Here is a 19,117-nt window from a genome sequence, read left to right on the forward strand (position 1 = left end):
TAAATGAGACCATATTGCAAAAGTGCTTAGTGCAATACGTGGTGTGAGGTATGAACTCAGATTTGTTAAGTACGTATATTTGTTATTATTTGTTATTATTATGCTTCAATGAAAGGAATTTTTTTGTTCTATATTTTGCCTGCATTTTGTTGTATAACCTAAAAACTCTCATTTACACTTGGCACATTTATACCTCATAAAAACCCTGAGGATTACATAAATGTCTGTATCATATAGCAGCCTAGTAGGAAGGAACTTAATCTTGCCAACTGACATTAAATATGTCCCCAAGATAACTGTCTAATCAAGAAATGTATTCATCATCATGGGCACATATGAAATTCTTACTATGAGCATAATGTGACCTTAGTGGAAGGTTCAGACCAGCAATACACATAGAAGTCCTTCCAAAAACATCAGATTGTATGTGTATAACAGCATTTCTAGTTCTGGGCTAATAGACATTTTATTAAAAAACATTTTCTGGGGGAACCAAAAAAATGCTTCAGAACATCTATGTTAAACAGGGTTAAACAGGCTTATTTATGACAAGTTTTCTCAGAGATCTGAATATGTTATTGTGTCTTATGACTAACTAGGAAGAAAATCAATCATGCTTCATTTCCCAACTTTTTTCCCTATAAAACTCAGTCTTCCTGATACATTATGTTTTGTGAAAAACTACTATAAACAAATAACCAATTCAACAATTCTGACATAGTGAGTCAGTCAATTCACACAAACACAAATATTTAACAATAGAGGATATCAGTAAAATTGCCCAGAAATTTAAATCAAAATCATAAACATGTTAGTTTGTTTTAGCTAAGGACATAGTTTATTTAGCTATCGATTTCCAAAGTCTCCCACCAAAAAGTGAAAAACTTGCTTTCTACTCACATATCCATTTACTCATACGTGCTTCATACTGAACAGTGTACTACCATGCAATGAAAGTTAAACTCTTTTTAGTCTATAATGCACATATTGTTTATTTAATGACTACAGCCATATATTAGTTTAAGTCAAATATGATGTGAAGATACTAAATGCTATTAAGTGTCTTCAAATCAATAATGGGTAAATAAATTCCTAACAAATTATCTCAATTCAAAATCTCTCTAGCTGTGTTAATCTCACTTTTCTACTAGGCAGGGAGAAATGTCATTTGGAACAAAGAACTATTTTACAAACATAAGATTTTCAACTTTAAAAAATGATATCTGTCTGTATATGCTTTATATTTTTAAAACATTTTCATATGTATGATTTAATTCAATCTTCATAATAATGATATATGACAGGTATCACAATGTTCACCATTTTATAGATCAAACGAATAAGAAAAATATTTTGCATTACACATTAAAGACAGAGCAGCTAGTGTGTAGGGCCAAAACATAATCCTACAGTCTTGACTCCAAATCCCGTGCCCTCTCCACTGAAACTCACGACTTTAATCTGAAAATGCCTACAAATTACAGGTTGTCAAAGGTACTTGCTATTTCCCTTTAAAAAAGGCTAATTAAAGAAGAAGTAAACCAAAGAATTCCAACCAAAGGAAAGAAATCCTTTGGTTTTTGACAGACATGATTGCCATAGCTGCAGGCACCTCACATGTCTTCCTTCCACGTTCAAAACTCGTGTTTGGCATTCTAGATCTGTGATCTGGAGGGGCAGACCATCCTTTTAACATGCCAGTCGTAGATAACTAACACTGTCAATCATTTAATTACAATGAATTTTGTTCTCAAATAAAAGAGTTGCTCCCTCTTATTTTAAGGATTTGTATTAAAGAAGTTTAGGTGATGCAGGTGTGGTTGCCCAGTGCTCTGAAGCCCCATAAACTGGGTTCAGATCCTTTTTCTGCTATTTAATGGGTCTCAGTTTCGGGGTGATTAATCGCACTGTGCTTGAGTTCCCTCATCTGTAAAATACGTATAATAATAGCACCTATTGCACACAAGGCTATTGTAAAGATTCAATAATACATGTCATGTAAAAGCTTAGAACAATGGCTGACATGCACTAAGTGCTCAGTAAGTGCTTACTATTATTATTATGAGACTTGTTAAAATGAGAGCAAAATCAGAAAAACTGTAGTAGCTCCCCAAGTTGTGATTTACCAGGAAAGAGATGAAGAATCATTATAGGCCTTCATTTTGCGATGATTCCCGTGCCATAAGGTACATTTTGGCTATCAGCATTGATAAATATCTCCATGGAGAAAGTTCTCTATCTATTAGATAAACAAAATTTAAAACTCAAGAATGTGACTCTGCCCATAGCAGAAGAAACTGTAATGGCTCTCTTTTATCAAGCCAGTGTGATCTGGGGAGTGATTTAGGTAAGTTTATTAATGTGACTAGCCAGCAAGATCACCTGGAAGAGTTCATTGAAATAACCAGCAATCAAATGCAAAGAAAATCCAAGTTGTGCTGTGACAGTCTGACTCCATAGAAATCCAAAATCTTTGGCACAGCAATTAGGTACATGCCTACAATCGCCCATAGCAATTTTCCTCCTACTGATTTCTCTTATTTTCATTTAAATTAATATAATTCCTTAGCTAAAAAAGAGAGAAAAATGTTAGAACATAATCTTTTAATCCTAATAGCAATAACCAAGTGTTTTTTCATCCTTATAGAGTAATTATGTATAACTATGTACCTCTTTGCTAAGAAAACTCACAAGTCCTTTAATCAGATTTTATCTTGTATATATATTCACTGAATTGAATTTGCATTGAGGGAATGTCATTTTGCTAAATATAATATTTATATTGCTAATGTTTATAATAATAATATTTATAATTAATCATGTAAATAATGTAAAATACAATAAATAGTACATTTACCAGATGCAATGAGTGCCTTCAAGCCAAGAAGAGAAAATTGTCTTGATAATTTTAAATATAAATGCAAATTATAAATTAAAGAAAAAAAAATCTATTCAGCTAGCCAAGAAATATCAAGCAAAATATAAGAGAATATAAATAATACACTTCATTTTCTAAGAAATACTTGTATGTAACTGAACAGGTTATTACCAAAACACAGAATGCTTTAGTTAATACACATTATATTGATTTCTTCCAAACTGTTCATTTCTAATATTAGAAAAGAAATCAAAGTTTTCTCTATTTTCTCCTATACCTAATTACCTATTAACTATCCAGTTACCTATTAAGCAAAACATAATTTCTTCTTAATTTGTTACTATGCAAACATTTTCTTCCCTTTGGTAAAAAAGATAAACAACAGGAAAAAGAAAGAAAGATCAGTTATGTATTTTAGAAACAAGACTTGATCACCATTATCCGAATGTCTTTTTACACTAAATAAAACTAACCTTCAGTTGTTTTTATTTGAACATTTTTTAAATTCCTAATAAAGTTAACATAATTTGCACCAGAACAAGCCTCATATTGCTGATATACTAAATTTATTCTAAAACATTGTTAATCTATTGAAAATGTATGATACACTTTACTATATAGTACTAAAAAATGCTTGCCATTGAGCAAAGATTTAGAAACATAACACAATCAGTTTAACATAAAAATTGTGTCACAAAAACTCAATAAGAGCAGCACTTAAGTAGTGAAGAAATACAAGACATTCAATAGATGACAGACAGCATCATCACCAAATTTAGAGGATCTTGTATTAAACAAGTGTCTGGCTTTATTAAAAGAAAAGTCTTTTTAAGTCTTGAACTTTTGTGCCAATAATGAACATCTAACAGAAGAATCTAAGAATGAAAGTGCTTTTTGAGGTGAATTTTTTTGCTGACCTGCATACAAAGGAAAGACATTTCACTATCAATAAACTGCACAGCATTATATATGATTTCTCATTCAGAAACATATTATATAGCTATTGTACCATGTCATGGAAATAATAACATGGTCCCCAAATAAACTTCAATTATATAAAGTATTTCCTCTCATTTGCAGAATGATTGACACTGCTCCAAATTAAGGAACTGGTGGTGATAACAAATGAGCACAACTACTTTTTTGAAAGCTGAATTTTCTGCACTTTTTGTCAGTCACAGTGCTAAAAATTATATTTCACCAACTGATCATAGGATTGTGGGTCCTACGTTCCAAAAACATGTAAGTCCTTCAAAATTTTTCTAGAAATGCTCATTCGCTACAAAAATGTCCTGTTGATTACAACAGCCTACTTCTTAGAGTAAAATCACCACAGACATTGATGATAAATTATATCAAACACCATTTTGAAAGCGTGGCTACTGAAAAATCCCTTCCCTAAAGTGTGATCCAAATATTAATAATGTATCTCAAATGGTCAGAGAAAATAAAAATGTTTCAGTACTTATATAAGTAAAAGATGCTATTTTGTAGCACAAATCAATTAAATTGTGCTAGCTCTTAGAAATACTTCCAAAATTTGTTGCAGAAATGTGCTACACTAGTGGGTAAACTGAGGCTAGACATTCTGTATGGATTTTATTGATACCTGGAGCACTTTGTTCTGGTGTCAAGAGTTTTGATTATTTGAATTTGAGACCTGTCTTTACCATAACCATATAAAATGAGTGTTTATTGTTCCCACTTGACAGATTTAAAAAAAAGGTTTACTATGTTATTGAAGTTCACTCGAATATTATCAGAGTTTGGATGCAGATGCAGGTAAATCTGATTTCAATTCTTTACACTATATCATGCCAAACTATCTAATTTATTGAATAAAATTGGTATTCAAAATAACTTTCACAAAAATATTCCTTTTTTAGACTATCAATTCTAATTTTTTCTATATGCTGGGTATATGAAATGTTTACTGGTCCTTAATTAGCCCACAGAGATTCGGACTCCACCATTAAAACTTCACTTTTGAATTGCTCAGTTTGTTTGTTTGTAAAATGAGGGAATAAACTAGTAGGCTCCAAATTCTTTTCCATTTTGAAAATACACACTGCATAAAGGTTTAGAGTACTCACCTCTAATATATAACCATTTCATCTGTTTAACAAACACTAGGGACATTCCTCAGGCTACAGTTTTGGAAGGAACATTTTTAAAAACAGAAATCAGCATAAGGCAGGCCTGTGCATTCATTTGTACAGTGTGGGTATTGCACAAAAGTGTTTGGATGAGTCAGAAACTGAGGGTCAAAAGTGAGTCAAACCCTGTACCTTCTCCACTTCCTGCACAGGGTGGATGCAGGCCAGCCAGTGACCCTGAGTAATGCTGAAGGGATCTACATCTTAATAAAGAATTTGTTTGTCAAGGTGGGACAAGAATATTAATGCAATGGTTCCACTATTCATCTTTACTTCTGGAACTCGAGGATAAACCTCCTATCCTGAAGAAGAGCTCATTAGGGAGAAGACCTAGTAAATAAATATTGGTGGAAGAAAAAAGGGAGAAAGAGGAGAAAATGACCAAAAATAAAAAAAAAAAGTGTTAAAAGAAAGGAGAAAGTGGAAAAAGGAGAAAGGATTATTAACTAATCTAAGAAAAATTCCTTAAAAATGGCATTATTTTATTGAATAACTTTTTTTTGGAGCTAAAATGTGGGAAAACTGAAGCATACTCTTTCGCCTTCACTGCTGAATTATTTTTTTCCCTTCACTTTAAAAAACAATTTTATTACGACCTAAGATTTCCCATAGCTCTTCAATGTATAAAACATCAACTTTTGTTTTCACAAACACTAGGAAAGCTGAATAAAAAGTACCCACGGTTTAGATTTCTTTCTAGAAACAATTCATTTAAAAAAAACAAAGGAAAAAACCATGTGTAACAATGGAAAATACAGTTCATCCAACATTCAGATAAAATAGGAACACAAATAAGAACATTTCAGTAGTGGGGTTTCACCTATAAAATAAACTGTTTTCTGGGAAAAAGAAACAGATAACTAATGGAGTAAATGAACGTGAAAGCAAAAGTGACAGGTTGGTTTTGAGGGCTGAAATGGGCAGAATTATACTTATTTTTTTAAGTCTCAAATCAGACATAAGCAATCAGCAGCCAATAAAGAATGTTCTCTATCACTATTTACTCTCTATAGGTTTTACTGAATATCCATATGCTCCTGCATATCACAAATAAACACATGGTCCTTTTGAAGAACATCTGCTGGAGATTTGAGTTTATTCATTCATTTAAAAACCTTTTTTAAGTGTCTCTTTGTCAGACACTGAGCAAAGTGTTGAGGAATCAATGTTAAAATTCCTACTTTGCTACAGGGCATCAGAATGGGGAATGATGGAAGGGTGAGGTTGGGGTTCTCGTATTCTCCGCCAAAATCTGATATGCTATAATTTATTATCTTGTGCATCTTTCAAATTTTCCTAAATATTTAATTAATACGTCTGGAAAGTATATTTAAATAATAATTTAAAAATTCATGAATAATGTGGGCTCACTGAATAAGGAGAAGATAAATTGGGAAAAATGCTATAGTAAGGAATATTTCAAATACACCTGTGTTAATGCCAACTACCCATGTACACAGCAATCATAACCCAGCTCTCAACAGAAAAGCACAGAAATGCCTATTTAGAGAAAATCTGAAGATAAAGTTAGTGGTTAAAAAAATACACAGAATACTGTTGACATTATTTCTATTAAAAAAACTAATATTATTGCCTCAGTGATGGTCATTACGTACATCTGTGACATTTCCAACTTATACTTCCTTAATGACACCAATATTTTATAACCATATTCTTCTACTTCAGGACAATATATGCATAATATTTTAATAAAATGGTTTCTCCCCTTAAAAAGTATTTTATAGTATTACGAACATTGCACATAAGTAGAAATTATAGTTATAAGTAAAGCTTTAGTATGTTATTTTCAAGAGACAGCTTCCAAATCAAATCTTAAGAGTAATATTAAAAACTAGCATGGAAGCAAAGACAGACAGCAGAGAACTAATCTCTTCTTAAAAAATAATTAGACTGCGATGATAAAATCTCATTATTAAGTTAAACACATATTCTCTCTTTTATCTAGCTTTCAGTAGGCCAGCTTGTAAGAAAATATCACTTATAAGTTATTTCAAAGGGGAAATTAAATCATATTATTCTGAACTATCTATGATAAACAAAACTTTTATTCCTCGAAGCTCTATTTTCTTTAAATTAAAGCGATCTAAAAGGTAGTCAAGACCTAGAACAAAATGAATATTCAATACACTCGACAGTTTTTGGTACTGTCATCTTGGGAGGGGTCAGTTAAAAATGTGTTCTATGGAACAATGCAGACTAATTTTTTTTAACTGTATTGTATAAGTTGCAAAATGAAATGAGAGAATTAAAACTCAAAGTCAGAAAATTTCCAAATTTCCTTCATGAACGAGTTAAAAATGCATAACTTTACAGTACTAAGAATGGAATTTAACATGAAATGTGGCCACATGAATGCTATTGAACATCCATAATAATCATTTTCCATGAAGTTAGATACTTATAATCATGAGGTCTGATTAGCATGCTCTGGTTTCTTGCATGCCATGTTATCATTATAATCAGAAAACTGGGAGACATTTTCTCCGATTAAATGTAAAACAGATGATCACACTTAGGAAGAAAACATGTTTCACTGACACTTATATAGTTAAGATTACAAATACATATGAATAGTTTTGTCATAAAGGAAATCAGATTACTTAGTATCCTAATTTTTTACAAGACCTAAATTATCAAACCCTCTGAGACAAGTTCAAAGAACACATTCTTAAAATGATACTATATATATCCAATGCTTTGTTTTCACAATTACAGCAGGCTTTGGGTTTTCTTTTTCTTTTTGTTTCTTTTATTTACTAAAATAATAGTCCAACGAGAAAGGGAAATTTAACCTATTCCTGTTTCACCAAAAACAGTTCTACTTTTATTTTAATCCTTTTTTAAAAATAATAAAACTAAAATATAATCTCTTAAATAGACAGTATTAACAGTGAATTTTATTTAACAGAATTACTAATGCTTCCTCAGCTGGAGATTAGTAAGTTCTAAAAAAAGATCTAGCTTTTCTGATACCAAGGAAAAATATACTTGTCTCGGTACAACTAGCACTATGAAAACAGCTGGTTTTTTTTTTTTCTTAATGTAATTATTCTCCCTACCTACTACATGCAAATGCAACACTTCAGTTATTTTACTTCTTCAATTTCCCAATTTACATGAGGACAGCATCTGTTATCTAATCACCCTCTTGCACATTCTCTATCAATAACTCACATGCTCACACACAGTCAAAGGTTATAGTAAATTACAGCCTGTATGCTAGTCATACTTCAATAAGTTTGATAAATTAACCTGACTGAAGGTCTGCATTATGAAATGTTGGCTAAACCCAAATGACCCCCTTTGCCTTAAATTCCTCCTGCGATTTTATTGAAACAGATTGTCCTGTTTAAAGTAAACCATCATAAAATCCAAGTATTCTATTCCAAATCACCCCACACCAGTCTTGCATCGGAAATTCCAGCGAAGAGGGAATTTCTATTATCATATATAATGTCAAATAGAATTCAACAATTCTAAGCTAAAATCATTCATATGATAATTTGATAAGAGGAAAGCCTTGCAAATCCCTCCAAAGACATGACTTGCTTCTACTGATTCAAGGTTTTATATATATTTTCCACTAGTTGCTAAGTAGTAGAAAGCACTAATTCTAAGGCTACATTGTATAAAATACGAAATGTGGTGATAGATTATCCAAAGATCATAAAAAGGGCACACTACTGTGCCTCTTATAAAGGACTCACATAGAATTATATGAAATATACAGCTGCCTCTGTAGTTGCTATGCATAATAGATGTAAATAAGTCTATACTAACATTCTTAGTAAAATAATATTTTACATAAATGTAAAAGACTTCTAATCTTGTCAGGTCTGATATATTCAAGGTCATATCACTTATGTGTTTGTTTTAAAGAGAAATCATATTTTGAGAATTAAAAGTTATTCTAGCCAGCATCACTTCACAGATGAAAAAAGAAAAACAAACAAACCAACAATTCCAAATTGGAATTCTAAGTCTTCCGCTCATTTTGCTAAAAACCATGAATGTATGAAACTATTTCAAGTAGCCTACTTTTTGGAAAAGCCACATACAAAATCAAGTCCAATAAATGCAGCCGGCACATGCGTAGAAGTGTAAGGCAAATCTGAGGATCCCGCCTGTCCGCATTGAGAAATGACCACATCACACCAGAGTAGACATATTTCTAATACATAATAATATTTGCAACTCCAAACACATTTATGTTACAAAAATAATACATAATGACTTTAGTTAGTTACTTTTTAAACTGCTTCAAGGAACAAAATCCATTCCTTCTGAAAGCAAAGGCATGTCTTAAGCACCACCTGATAGCCAAGATAATTTAAATTACACATATGCTCTCTCTTCTAGATTATGCTCTTACCACTATCAAAACACACTTAAAAATAGGAGATATCCAACCAAGAGAAGATATCTAACTAATCCTTAGTTTGTTTTTATTTTCTTTACAGATCTATGCTATTGAAATTTTCTCATTTCTTCTCATAGATATAAAATAACCTGTATTTAAATTTAGGAGCCCAGGTTATAAGTGAATTCTGAAAATACTTTAAATCATCATAAACATTTATCAAACTTCTTAGACCACTTGGAAAATCATCACTCTGGTCAGTGTATATTACTTTAGAAGTCATTTGAAGTAACAGCGGCAGCTTTGTGGCAAGCACACTGTTTCACAACCCTGGAATTTCTACTAGCTATTTGCACTGATCTTCAAAGACAAAAGGAGGAGCGGGCATTACGGGGGCTCACCAGTTAGGCACCACACTGGGTGCTTCAACATGCATTACCTGATTAGGTTCTCATGGCAAACAACTTTATTAGGTAAAGCTGAAAAACAAAAAGGTCAGACAAACCCTTTCTAAATAATGGGATGGCATAGATATTTGAAATTGATCTTGATATTTGAAATTGATCTTTACAGCCAACATAACAGAGATCTAGTTTTAGAGGAGCATTTTCTGCATAACACTGGGCAAAAAGCTAAACATGCTTGTATTATTTTCCTTAAAAATGAAAATCGAGAGAATACTATTGTAGGAAAAATTATTAAAATTTCAAGATTTAAAAATACACAAAATGCTTGATGTTTTTATTGTTTTTAATTTTCTCATGTCAATATACTTTTCAGCCAAAGCTCTCTTGGAATCATGCATGTGACTTCCTGTCTACTTGGTTCAATAATATGTAATATTAAGGATGAATTGTTGAGAATTACAAAATCTTTACCTATTGAAATCTTCACTGTTAAAATCTGTTGTTACTTATTCTGATACATCACATTTAAATGTAAATCCATTCCTTCCAACAACCACTGCCAGCACCACCACTATCACCAGTATCAGTAAAACAAAAACCAAAGCTAAAATAAGCTATACCAAAAACCAATCTCGGGAGTTATTCAGGAGCTTTTGTTCATTTGTTTTCCCTCTCTTTTCTTCTGTTTTCCTTTGTTATCTTTTGTTTCGTTTTGTTTTCTCTTTTTCTTATTCATTCTTTTTTCTTTCTACTTTTTCTTTTCTTTTAGTGTAGAAGAGCCAATTAATTTCAAAAAATATATTTGAGAAACATAATAAAAATGGACAGAATTCTTTTCCACACTGAATCAAATATCCAGCTTGTAAAACTTTCCACCCTTAGCCCCACCCCAAACACACATTAAAAATACATTCAATAACAATGGTACACCATAATTGCTCTTTTTAGTCATTGTTTTTCCAATCTTTAAAAATAATATCACACGAAAGATTAACTGCATTTTTCCTTCATTTCTGTATGTGTGAGTAAATGTGCACTAGAGACTGGGCACACTTTATACTCTTTTACATTGTCCAACATCACATATGGAAATCAGATTATTTTTCCCAATTGTTATTTTATTCCAAGGTCATGACTATCTATTGGCAGGTAACCAGGAATGGATGATTCATTGCACTGATGAAAATGTGGTTCATAAAATTATCATTTATATCAAAGATAGGCCAATTGTAGAAGGACAGAATGAGGATCCACTCTTAATCAAACAATAAAACTATGAATGAACATTATTAAAAAGGAATATGCTTAAGCCTATTTAAACAGAGTCATTCTTGTTCCAGTATCTCTGATAAAAGATATGTCCTACATTGAGACACAGATTCCAAGCTGGATTAGCTAGCTGCAAAGACATAGTTAAAATTTAATTATCTATGCCAATTGTTTAGGTCATTGGGGCACGTAATCTAGAAAGTATCTGTATGTGAAAGACAGACATTTGGGTATTTCTGACAGCCTATTAATGCACATTATTTTCAATAAAATTACTACGTCATTCTGAAAAGTCCATTCAGGTCTATTTGCACAGGCTCCCAGACTTGTCAAACTGTTCACATTAGCTCCTGCATTACTCCCATGCAAGAGATGAACTAAGTCATCTCTTAGACTAATGGGAAGATTGGCTTAAATTTGACCTTGGCTCTTTCTTTATAATTAGCTGATTCATTCCCTAGGGAAAAGAGGTAATTAACTTACTGGTTCAGAACTTCCTTAGGAAAAAAAAAAATGTAACTGATTCACTTAAGAGGGCTTTCCTTTTTTCTGCAGCTCTAATGCAATCTCAGATTTAGATAGAAATGATAATTTATAAAATTCTTTGAAACATATTAGCTCCTTGGCTCCACACAACAGCGCATGACTTAGTTTTGGCCAGAGAGCCCTAAAGCATAGACAGGATAAATGATGATGGCGAAATTATAATGCCACTTACTAGATAAAACAACACTAGAATTCAAGTTTCCTGACTCTCAATTTAGTTCTGTTCTCCTGATTCCACAATGCTATACCTATAAGAACGTTATAGCAATATTTCTAGTATAACAATGTTTCCAATTGAGGTAATATATTAGTAAAGCATTCACCAGACAAAAACACTAAAAAAAAAAACAAACCTTAAATATAAGCATCTTCTAAATGAGGCATATTTTTCTTAATTGCTTAGAAAGTGAACAATCTCTAATCTAAACTGTAAAAGTATTCCCATAGGGGAAAAATTTTTAAAGAGAAAACAAAATATGGAACTAATGAATACTAATAATACCCCCAAATCAAACTAAAATTATGAAAACACCAAAAACTGAAATGATTTAGAATAATAGAAAAGATACGAAGCACAAATAATTATGGAGTTACAAGTTGGGTAACTACATTATTTATCATCTAAATCAGGCAACTTTGAGGAATAAAATGGGTACTATTAATAATTATACTGGGACAACAGATATAAATCAAAATTGTCCTGGGAAATAAACAGGATATATGGTTACTTTAATTTTATGTTTTAACCAGCTGGGTTTTTTTTTCAAGGATTCTCAAGCACTTTTTTTTTTTTAAGATCATTATTTTTTTTTCCTTCATTCCATCCTACCCCTACTTCTTTTACAATCCAGGAAAATATTAGTCAAACCACTTAACTCCTTCTTCTCTTTATGTCTGATTTTGTCTGGTAACTAGGACAAGAAAATGTTTATTAGTCTGAAAATCTTTAAAAGCTTTTACTTCTACAGTCTCAGGTTTAAGACCTCCGTGCTCTTATTTCAAAATGTCACGGCCAGAGTCCTGAGGAGAAATCAGCAGTCTGGTTTCTGCCTGCACTAATAAATACTCTATATTTTAAATCACCTGAAACTGAACATTGAAAAATCTGCCACAGCTAATTTCGGGAATGTATATTATAAACATAACATTTTCTGATATTCAATATTTAGAATAAATAAGGAAATTTGAGGGGAGGGGTAGAAAAACCAGTCAATATTATCAATAAGAGGTTTCACTGCACAAAGTCTCATTAGGGTTTCTTAAGAATTCTGCATTAACTATTTCATGCTTAAAGCTTTCCAAAGCTTAAAGCTTTCTCATCTTTTTCTCTTTTTTTTTTTATTAAAAATGATTGGGGTGTCACTGATTAATAAAGTCAAATAAGTTTCAAGTGTACAATTCAACAGTATGTCATATATACTGTATATATTGTATTGTGTGTTCACCTCCCAAAGTTTGGGAGGTTTCTTATCTTCTATATAGTAAAGCCAAAGCCCTCACAAAATGTTGTGTGATTTCCTCCCATTCTGCCCCCAAACAACACACCCTCTTGTGAGCTCCTTTTTCCCTCCTCTCTCATCTTACTCATTAGGCACCTGCCAACTCTGAGATTCCCAGAGCCACCAGACACGCTGCTACCTCAGGGATTAAAATTTGCTCTGGCTGGAACACTCCCCCATGTGAGTTCCCAGGCTACTTCCTCACTTCCTGTAGGTCTTCCTCCAAATGTCGCCTCTATGAGATTTCCCTGACCACACTATTTTAAATTGAACATCCCCAACACTCTCCATTTTCCTTTCTAGTTTCATTTTTTTCCATAAATTCACTATTTGATGTACCATGCTATACCTATCTCTTTCTATCACATGCCCACCAGAAGACAAGGTTCATGACAACAAAGATATGTTAGCTGAATGTGCTTACCACTGTATTTCCAGATCCTAGAAAAAAAAAGACTGTTGCTAAAAATAGAGGCTCAATAAAATTTGTTGAATATATAAATCGACTAATAATATAAGAAATGTAACACTTAAATGTACTAAGCTCTCGACAATGGCACATTGGTCACAAATCTTTCCGCAAGCCTTGGTTGCCTAAAGATAATTTAAAATTTACAGTAAAAATGTTGGCCAGTTTGTAAATGTCCTTTTGGGTGTCTTTGAAATACAGAATTCTTTGTATTTCAAAGAATGTATTGGCTCCAGAATGTTTTTATCAGTAACAAGCACAGCAAATTAGAATTGTATTATGTGTTTAAGGATAAGTCTAAAAACAATGTTAAATATACACCTTTTATGACAGTTAAGAGGAATTTAAAATAGAAAAAAATGTATGTTATATATAAAATACTCATAGGAAACTATACATAAAATACTAATGAGAAAAGAAGAACCTTCCTTTTTTGCTTCTGAAACATCTGGGATAAATGTAGATTTAAGAGTGAGCACTTTAGGACTTGTTTCCATAGTGTAGCGGTTAGTACGTCTGCTTTACATGCAGAAGATCCTTGGTTCGTGCCCCAGTGGAACTATGGTCCATGGTCTATAGCCATGCCACCCTGAACAAGCCCGATGTCTGATCTCGGAAGCTAAGTAGGACGGGGCCTGGTTAGTGCTTGGATGGGAGACCACCTAGGAAGACCAGGTGGTGTAGGCACATATAATAATTATGTTAAAAAAAAAAAAAGTGTGAGCACTTTGTGTCAAACTTTATAAAAACACAAATATCAACATCAGAAACACTGGTAATCAAATTTTGAGTTTTCTCCATCAAAACATGAACATTAGTATATGAGTGTGGGGAATGAGAAAAAAAAGGGTGGTGAACAAATAAAAAATTCATATTTGCTTTGAATACAAACTACTGATGGATAATGAGCTGTACTATATAATACTGTAATGATATTGATGTTGAGATACCTGAAAATTTGAAATTTCAGCATTAAAGTAATGTTATTCTTCTTTCTATGTGAAGAAAATCTTATATTGGACCTGAGCACTAAAGGATTTTAATATAGTTAGTGAACAGATTTGTGCTGAGACAGCTTGGCTAAAACATGAGTCGTGAACTTTCTGAGAATCCAGGCTCCTTGAAAACATCCCTCCCCTCCCCTGCTCCCTCACCACACACAGTCTCTTCCTTTTCTCCAACCTTGTTGTTATTACGTCCATACCTAGGTAAAATTTCTCAAAAGAAGTGATAAAATTAAAAACTTAGGACCGCCTGACATCTGCTATGTTTAGCTGGAAACCAATCGTATGTTCCGACTGCCCAGGCTTCCTTGAGACGGATAGTACAAACGAGATGGATAGTACAAACGTGAGACAGACAGTACAAACAAGATGAACAGTACAAACTTGTAACATGATGACCAAAGTCAGGGGCAGCAGACCATTGATATAAAGAATTTTGCTAGATGAATAAGTTTCTTTCAGGACCCTTTCAACAACTGTTATCAGCATAACAAGTCTAACTCAGTGAACTCACCAGTTTAGAAATAACTCTGAATTAAAGTTCTAAATGCACAGCTGTGTTTCTTGCACCAGGAAGTCATTACAACCTGGTACATCTTTAAGTGACAGTTTTACTCAAAGATCTAACAGGAAAATATTTTCTTGTATTGAAACAAACACATATATTTAGAGGAGGGTGAAATGCTTGCATGATTTTTCATATAAAGCCTAAGACTTCAAAATACGTTCCCCTTACAAGAACCTCTGAGACCTATTACCTCTCATACAACCCAGAAGAACATGATCACTTGCTTCATTCATCTCTGCAGCCATGGTGTCCTCTGATAGAAATGTTTGAGAAATACTGATACCAAGAAATGAATGTTTACAGATGCTTTATAATAAATCAGTGTTTACTATAAGCATTCCAAAAATAAAATAAATGTGGTCCTGTGGATAAGTCCAATGTTAAAATACAGATGTCTGTAGGGTAATGATATATAGGTTTATACATTCATACATACACACACATATTTACGTATTGCATATACATATAAATTATATTATTTAATTAATATACATATAAATTTATATACACATAAATTATATTATTTAATTAATATAGTACACTTATGGAGGGAAAATGCTCATACCATACTTACTTCCTCTTAGGCAAATAAATGCCCATCAATTTCTTAAGAGATTGACTGGGTTATGAATAATTTAAAATCCAAGGAAATCTTTCCTTATGTCTGACCTGTGCTTTGTCCTCATAATCTGTATTCTCCCCTCTTGCTCTACATGCAGGATTGTGTGGTCTTATCATATACAATGCTACTATTATTCATCGACTGTCTTTCTCTCACTCTGTAGTGTAATAGTTGAAAACGCAAGAAATACTTTATGGATAAGTGAATATTTAGATTAATACCTTAAACACAGAAGACCACTCACACTAAGTATTTTTTGGGTTAACTAAGTAAATAAATGAAAGAATAAATAAATAATTCTAACTTCTCTTCATGTTCCAATCACACTAGTGGTGCTTTAAGGAGAATGAACACAATTCTTCTCATCCCAACAGGCCTTTCAAGGGTATTCTCTATTCAATGATTCATGCTGTACTTAACCAAATAAAGTTACATAGCACGAAAAATTTACTATGTTAAATAATTTTAAATAAATGCAACCTCCTTTTCCTGACTAAAGAACAAATATCTAAAATACTTGTTTTTCAGTTTCTTTTTCATGATAAGAATTCCCTAGTCACTTCAACAGGGAATTCTTGAAATCACCATGAGATGATTCTTTCAGCATATATCAGCATATATCTCCAGAGACACTGCTACAGAATTGTAAAAATCTCAAATCCTGAGTGGAGATTATCAATATGTAGAAACTCTTATGAGAATTAAATCACAGTTCGAAATTATGAATGGACAGCATCCACAGTGTCTGTAGAAATCTGTACAAAGCATGGAATTTAAATAGAAACCATTTTGATTTTAGATATGGAAACTTAAAAACCAAACACTTAAATAATAAAAAAGTCTTGATTAAAGACACTATGCAATAAGGAGTTTTACATTCTATCTTTTCAAATTGTTTTAATTTAGAACTCTTTCATTTGGTTCATGAGAAATCAAAACAAAACCTCTCCATATATATCTGGGAAAAAAATCCTTCATACCAATGGGCTGTTTTTCAAAAGATGCTTTTGTGAATTAGAAGCACTTGATGAAATTCACAAAGAACCAACTATTAAATATTTAAACTTTGGAACCAGGAGAGGGCCAGGGAACCCTAACAAAGGTAAACTCTATCCCTGGTAAAACAGAGTCTTTTATTAATCATCAGGTAACAAGAGACAATGGCAAGTAACTATTTTGAAAGACAGCCATTTAATTAGATAAGATCTGTAAGTAGATATTAACTCTCCAGAGGTAACCGGCCCAGGAAAGTCCAGTCAGTGCTCTCCCATAAGATACCGGTTTTGATTTTCCAATTAGCAAAGTAGAAGGGCTCTTTTGAGAATTTAGTTTTGATTGGACACCCAGCATGTAAACTCCTACCACTCCACTCAACAGCACTGAAACAATAAGCCATTTCTAATAGTAATGTTATATTAGCTTGAAAATGGCTGAAGTATAAAATAGAATGATAAATTGAATCTAATAAATAACTCTCTCTCTCTAAATATGTGCTGCAGTTGTCCAAAACAGAATTTTTTTTAAGAACCAACTGAAAAATAATTCCAGACAAACTAAGAAATAAATAACAGAGAAGCAACAATAAAATACTAAAAGAGTAATATAATTGTCAGAATTAAGATTATTCATTATTTTACACACACGATTTACATGTACATAAAAACAATACATTTGGGAGATAATACCTAGAGGCTTTGAATGAACTTCAAGTGTCCAGTTCTAAATTAAAGAGAGCTTGACTTTTTAGACTAATTCTAGGAAGCCAGCTACCTATTGAGGGGTCTTGTCACTGCAAATTCCTCTGTGCAAAGAAAGTGACTATCCTTCAGGATTCATTTACCAAGTATATTAGAAACAGATAAGCATTTGAGCAAAACTGTGATTTTGTGATAGCCTCTTTTCTCTAACTGGCACTTTACAAGAACCCTATTTGTTTCTTATTTTGATCTATTCATTCTTTGCAAACGTAAACCTTTGCTTAAATAAACAACTAGGGAGTTTGGCAGTCTCCTCTCAGGTGAAGAAAGTGAATCTAAAGGCAGCATTAACATAAATTGAGCCCTTAGGAGTTAGTCACAAGTTAGTCCAGTCTCTACTATAATCCCTGGGTCAAATGTTGAGTTAATTGCTCCCTCTGGTCTTATATATTATTCTCAGTATTGTTCACAAGACAGCAGGAAAAGGAAGAGGAGAGAAGGAGGGAACTAAAAGGTAGGTGGATGCTTTCAGAGTGATTAGCTGCTTTTCCAGGCAAACAGGACAAGAAAGCAAGGTGAGAAGAACAAATGGAGAATTAGGAAAGGTCCTACTTTTACAACCAACATCACTTCTACTTTAAAAATATATCATTATTTTATATATCTTTAAGGAAGAAAAAATACTGTCATTAATTTATAACTTCCATCAACTATTAAGACACAATTTCAGAAATGTGTGGGGAAAAATGTTCATTTTAGAATGGATGAAATCTGTTTCCTATCTTACCTCCCAACTTCCCCTCTAAACTTTACTCTGCCTGGTGAATTATCTGCATGTAACAGCATTGTCCAGCTAAAAAGCCACTGTGTCTCCCTTCTGCCTAAGTAAGATCTAAATTAGATGCTAATAGCATGCAAAGGTTTTCACAAACCAAACCCAATTGGCTCTCTGGTCTCACCTGCCACTCCCACAACATAACTCCATCCTGAAGTCACTATGAGAATTTCTACTTTCCATAAATACAGCATGTTCTTTTCAAGATGTATTCTGTGAACCGTCTGTCCCTTTCCATGAACTATCTCCCCTCCCCACCTTCCTCATCTAGGAAAATCCTACTCACACTTCATAATCCATCTTTCATGAAGCATTTTCAAAATACAGTCATTCCAAGGTGCATATGAGTGTGGATAATTTTATAAAAGTCAATTTCCAAATCTTCAATTCCCAAATCTCCTCTTTCTTAAAACTACTTCCTTGAGAACACTCTGGTTCTTCTTTCCCACCAACACTCCTGCCCCTTTTCTTTCACCAGTGTTCTTATCCACTTTGCAAATCTTAGAATGACGCATTGCTCAGGGGTTTAAAAATCTCCAGAGCATCAAGCAACTAGAGACAACTCAGACCTCTCTTCTGGAGGGAGAGGCCTGTGAGAGCAAAGCAAGAAGTGTGGGAGGCAGCAGTCACTTCATCCAGCCACTAACTCATGGCCAGACTCCATGCCTTTACCAACGCGTAGGCCAGACTATTTATCTGTCAGTCCATCTATCTTAGAATTAGAAATCAGAAATCAGATGCTTGGGGAAGGAGGCATAGTTTATTTATACTGAAAAATTAAATCAA

General features: G+C 32.9%; 1 protein-coding gene across 3 annotated transcripts in view; it reads right to left on the reverse strand.

Moving 5' to 3' along the window:
• PPP3CA (protein phosphatase 3 catalytic subunit alpha) overlaps positions 1-19,117 on the reverse strand; it is a 279,943-nt gene that overhangs the window by 155,267 nt on the left and 105,559 nt on the right. Inside the window, exon 1 of one of the 3 annotated variants that reach the window (XM_039848670.1) lies at positions 4,972-5,032. The exons of the other annotated variants lie outside the window; for them this stretch is intronic. Coding sequence (XP_039704604.1) covers positions 4,972-5,017 — 46 coding nt within the window. The 5' untranslated portion in view covers positions 5,018-5,032. Of the gene's footprint in view, positions 1-4,971; positions 5,033-19,117 lie in introns of those variants that run through there. 3 annotated transcript variants of the gene reach the window in all.

The sequence above is a fragment of the Pteropus medius genome, unplaced genomic scaffold (genome assembly GCF_902729225.1).
Source record: "Pteropus medius unplaced genomic scaffold, Ma_sr-lr_union100, whole genome shotgun sequence".
NCBI lineage: Eukaryota > Metazoa > Chordata > Mammalia > Chiroptera > Pteropodidae > Pteropus > Pteropus medius.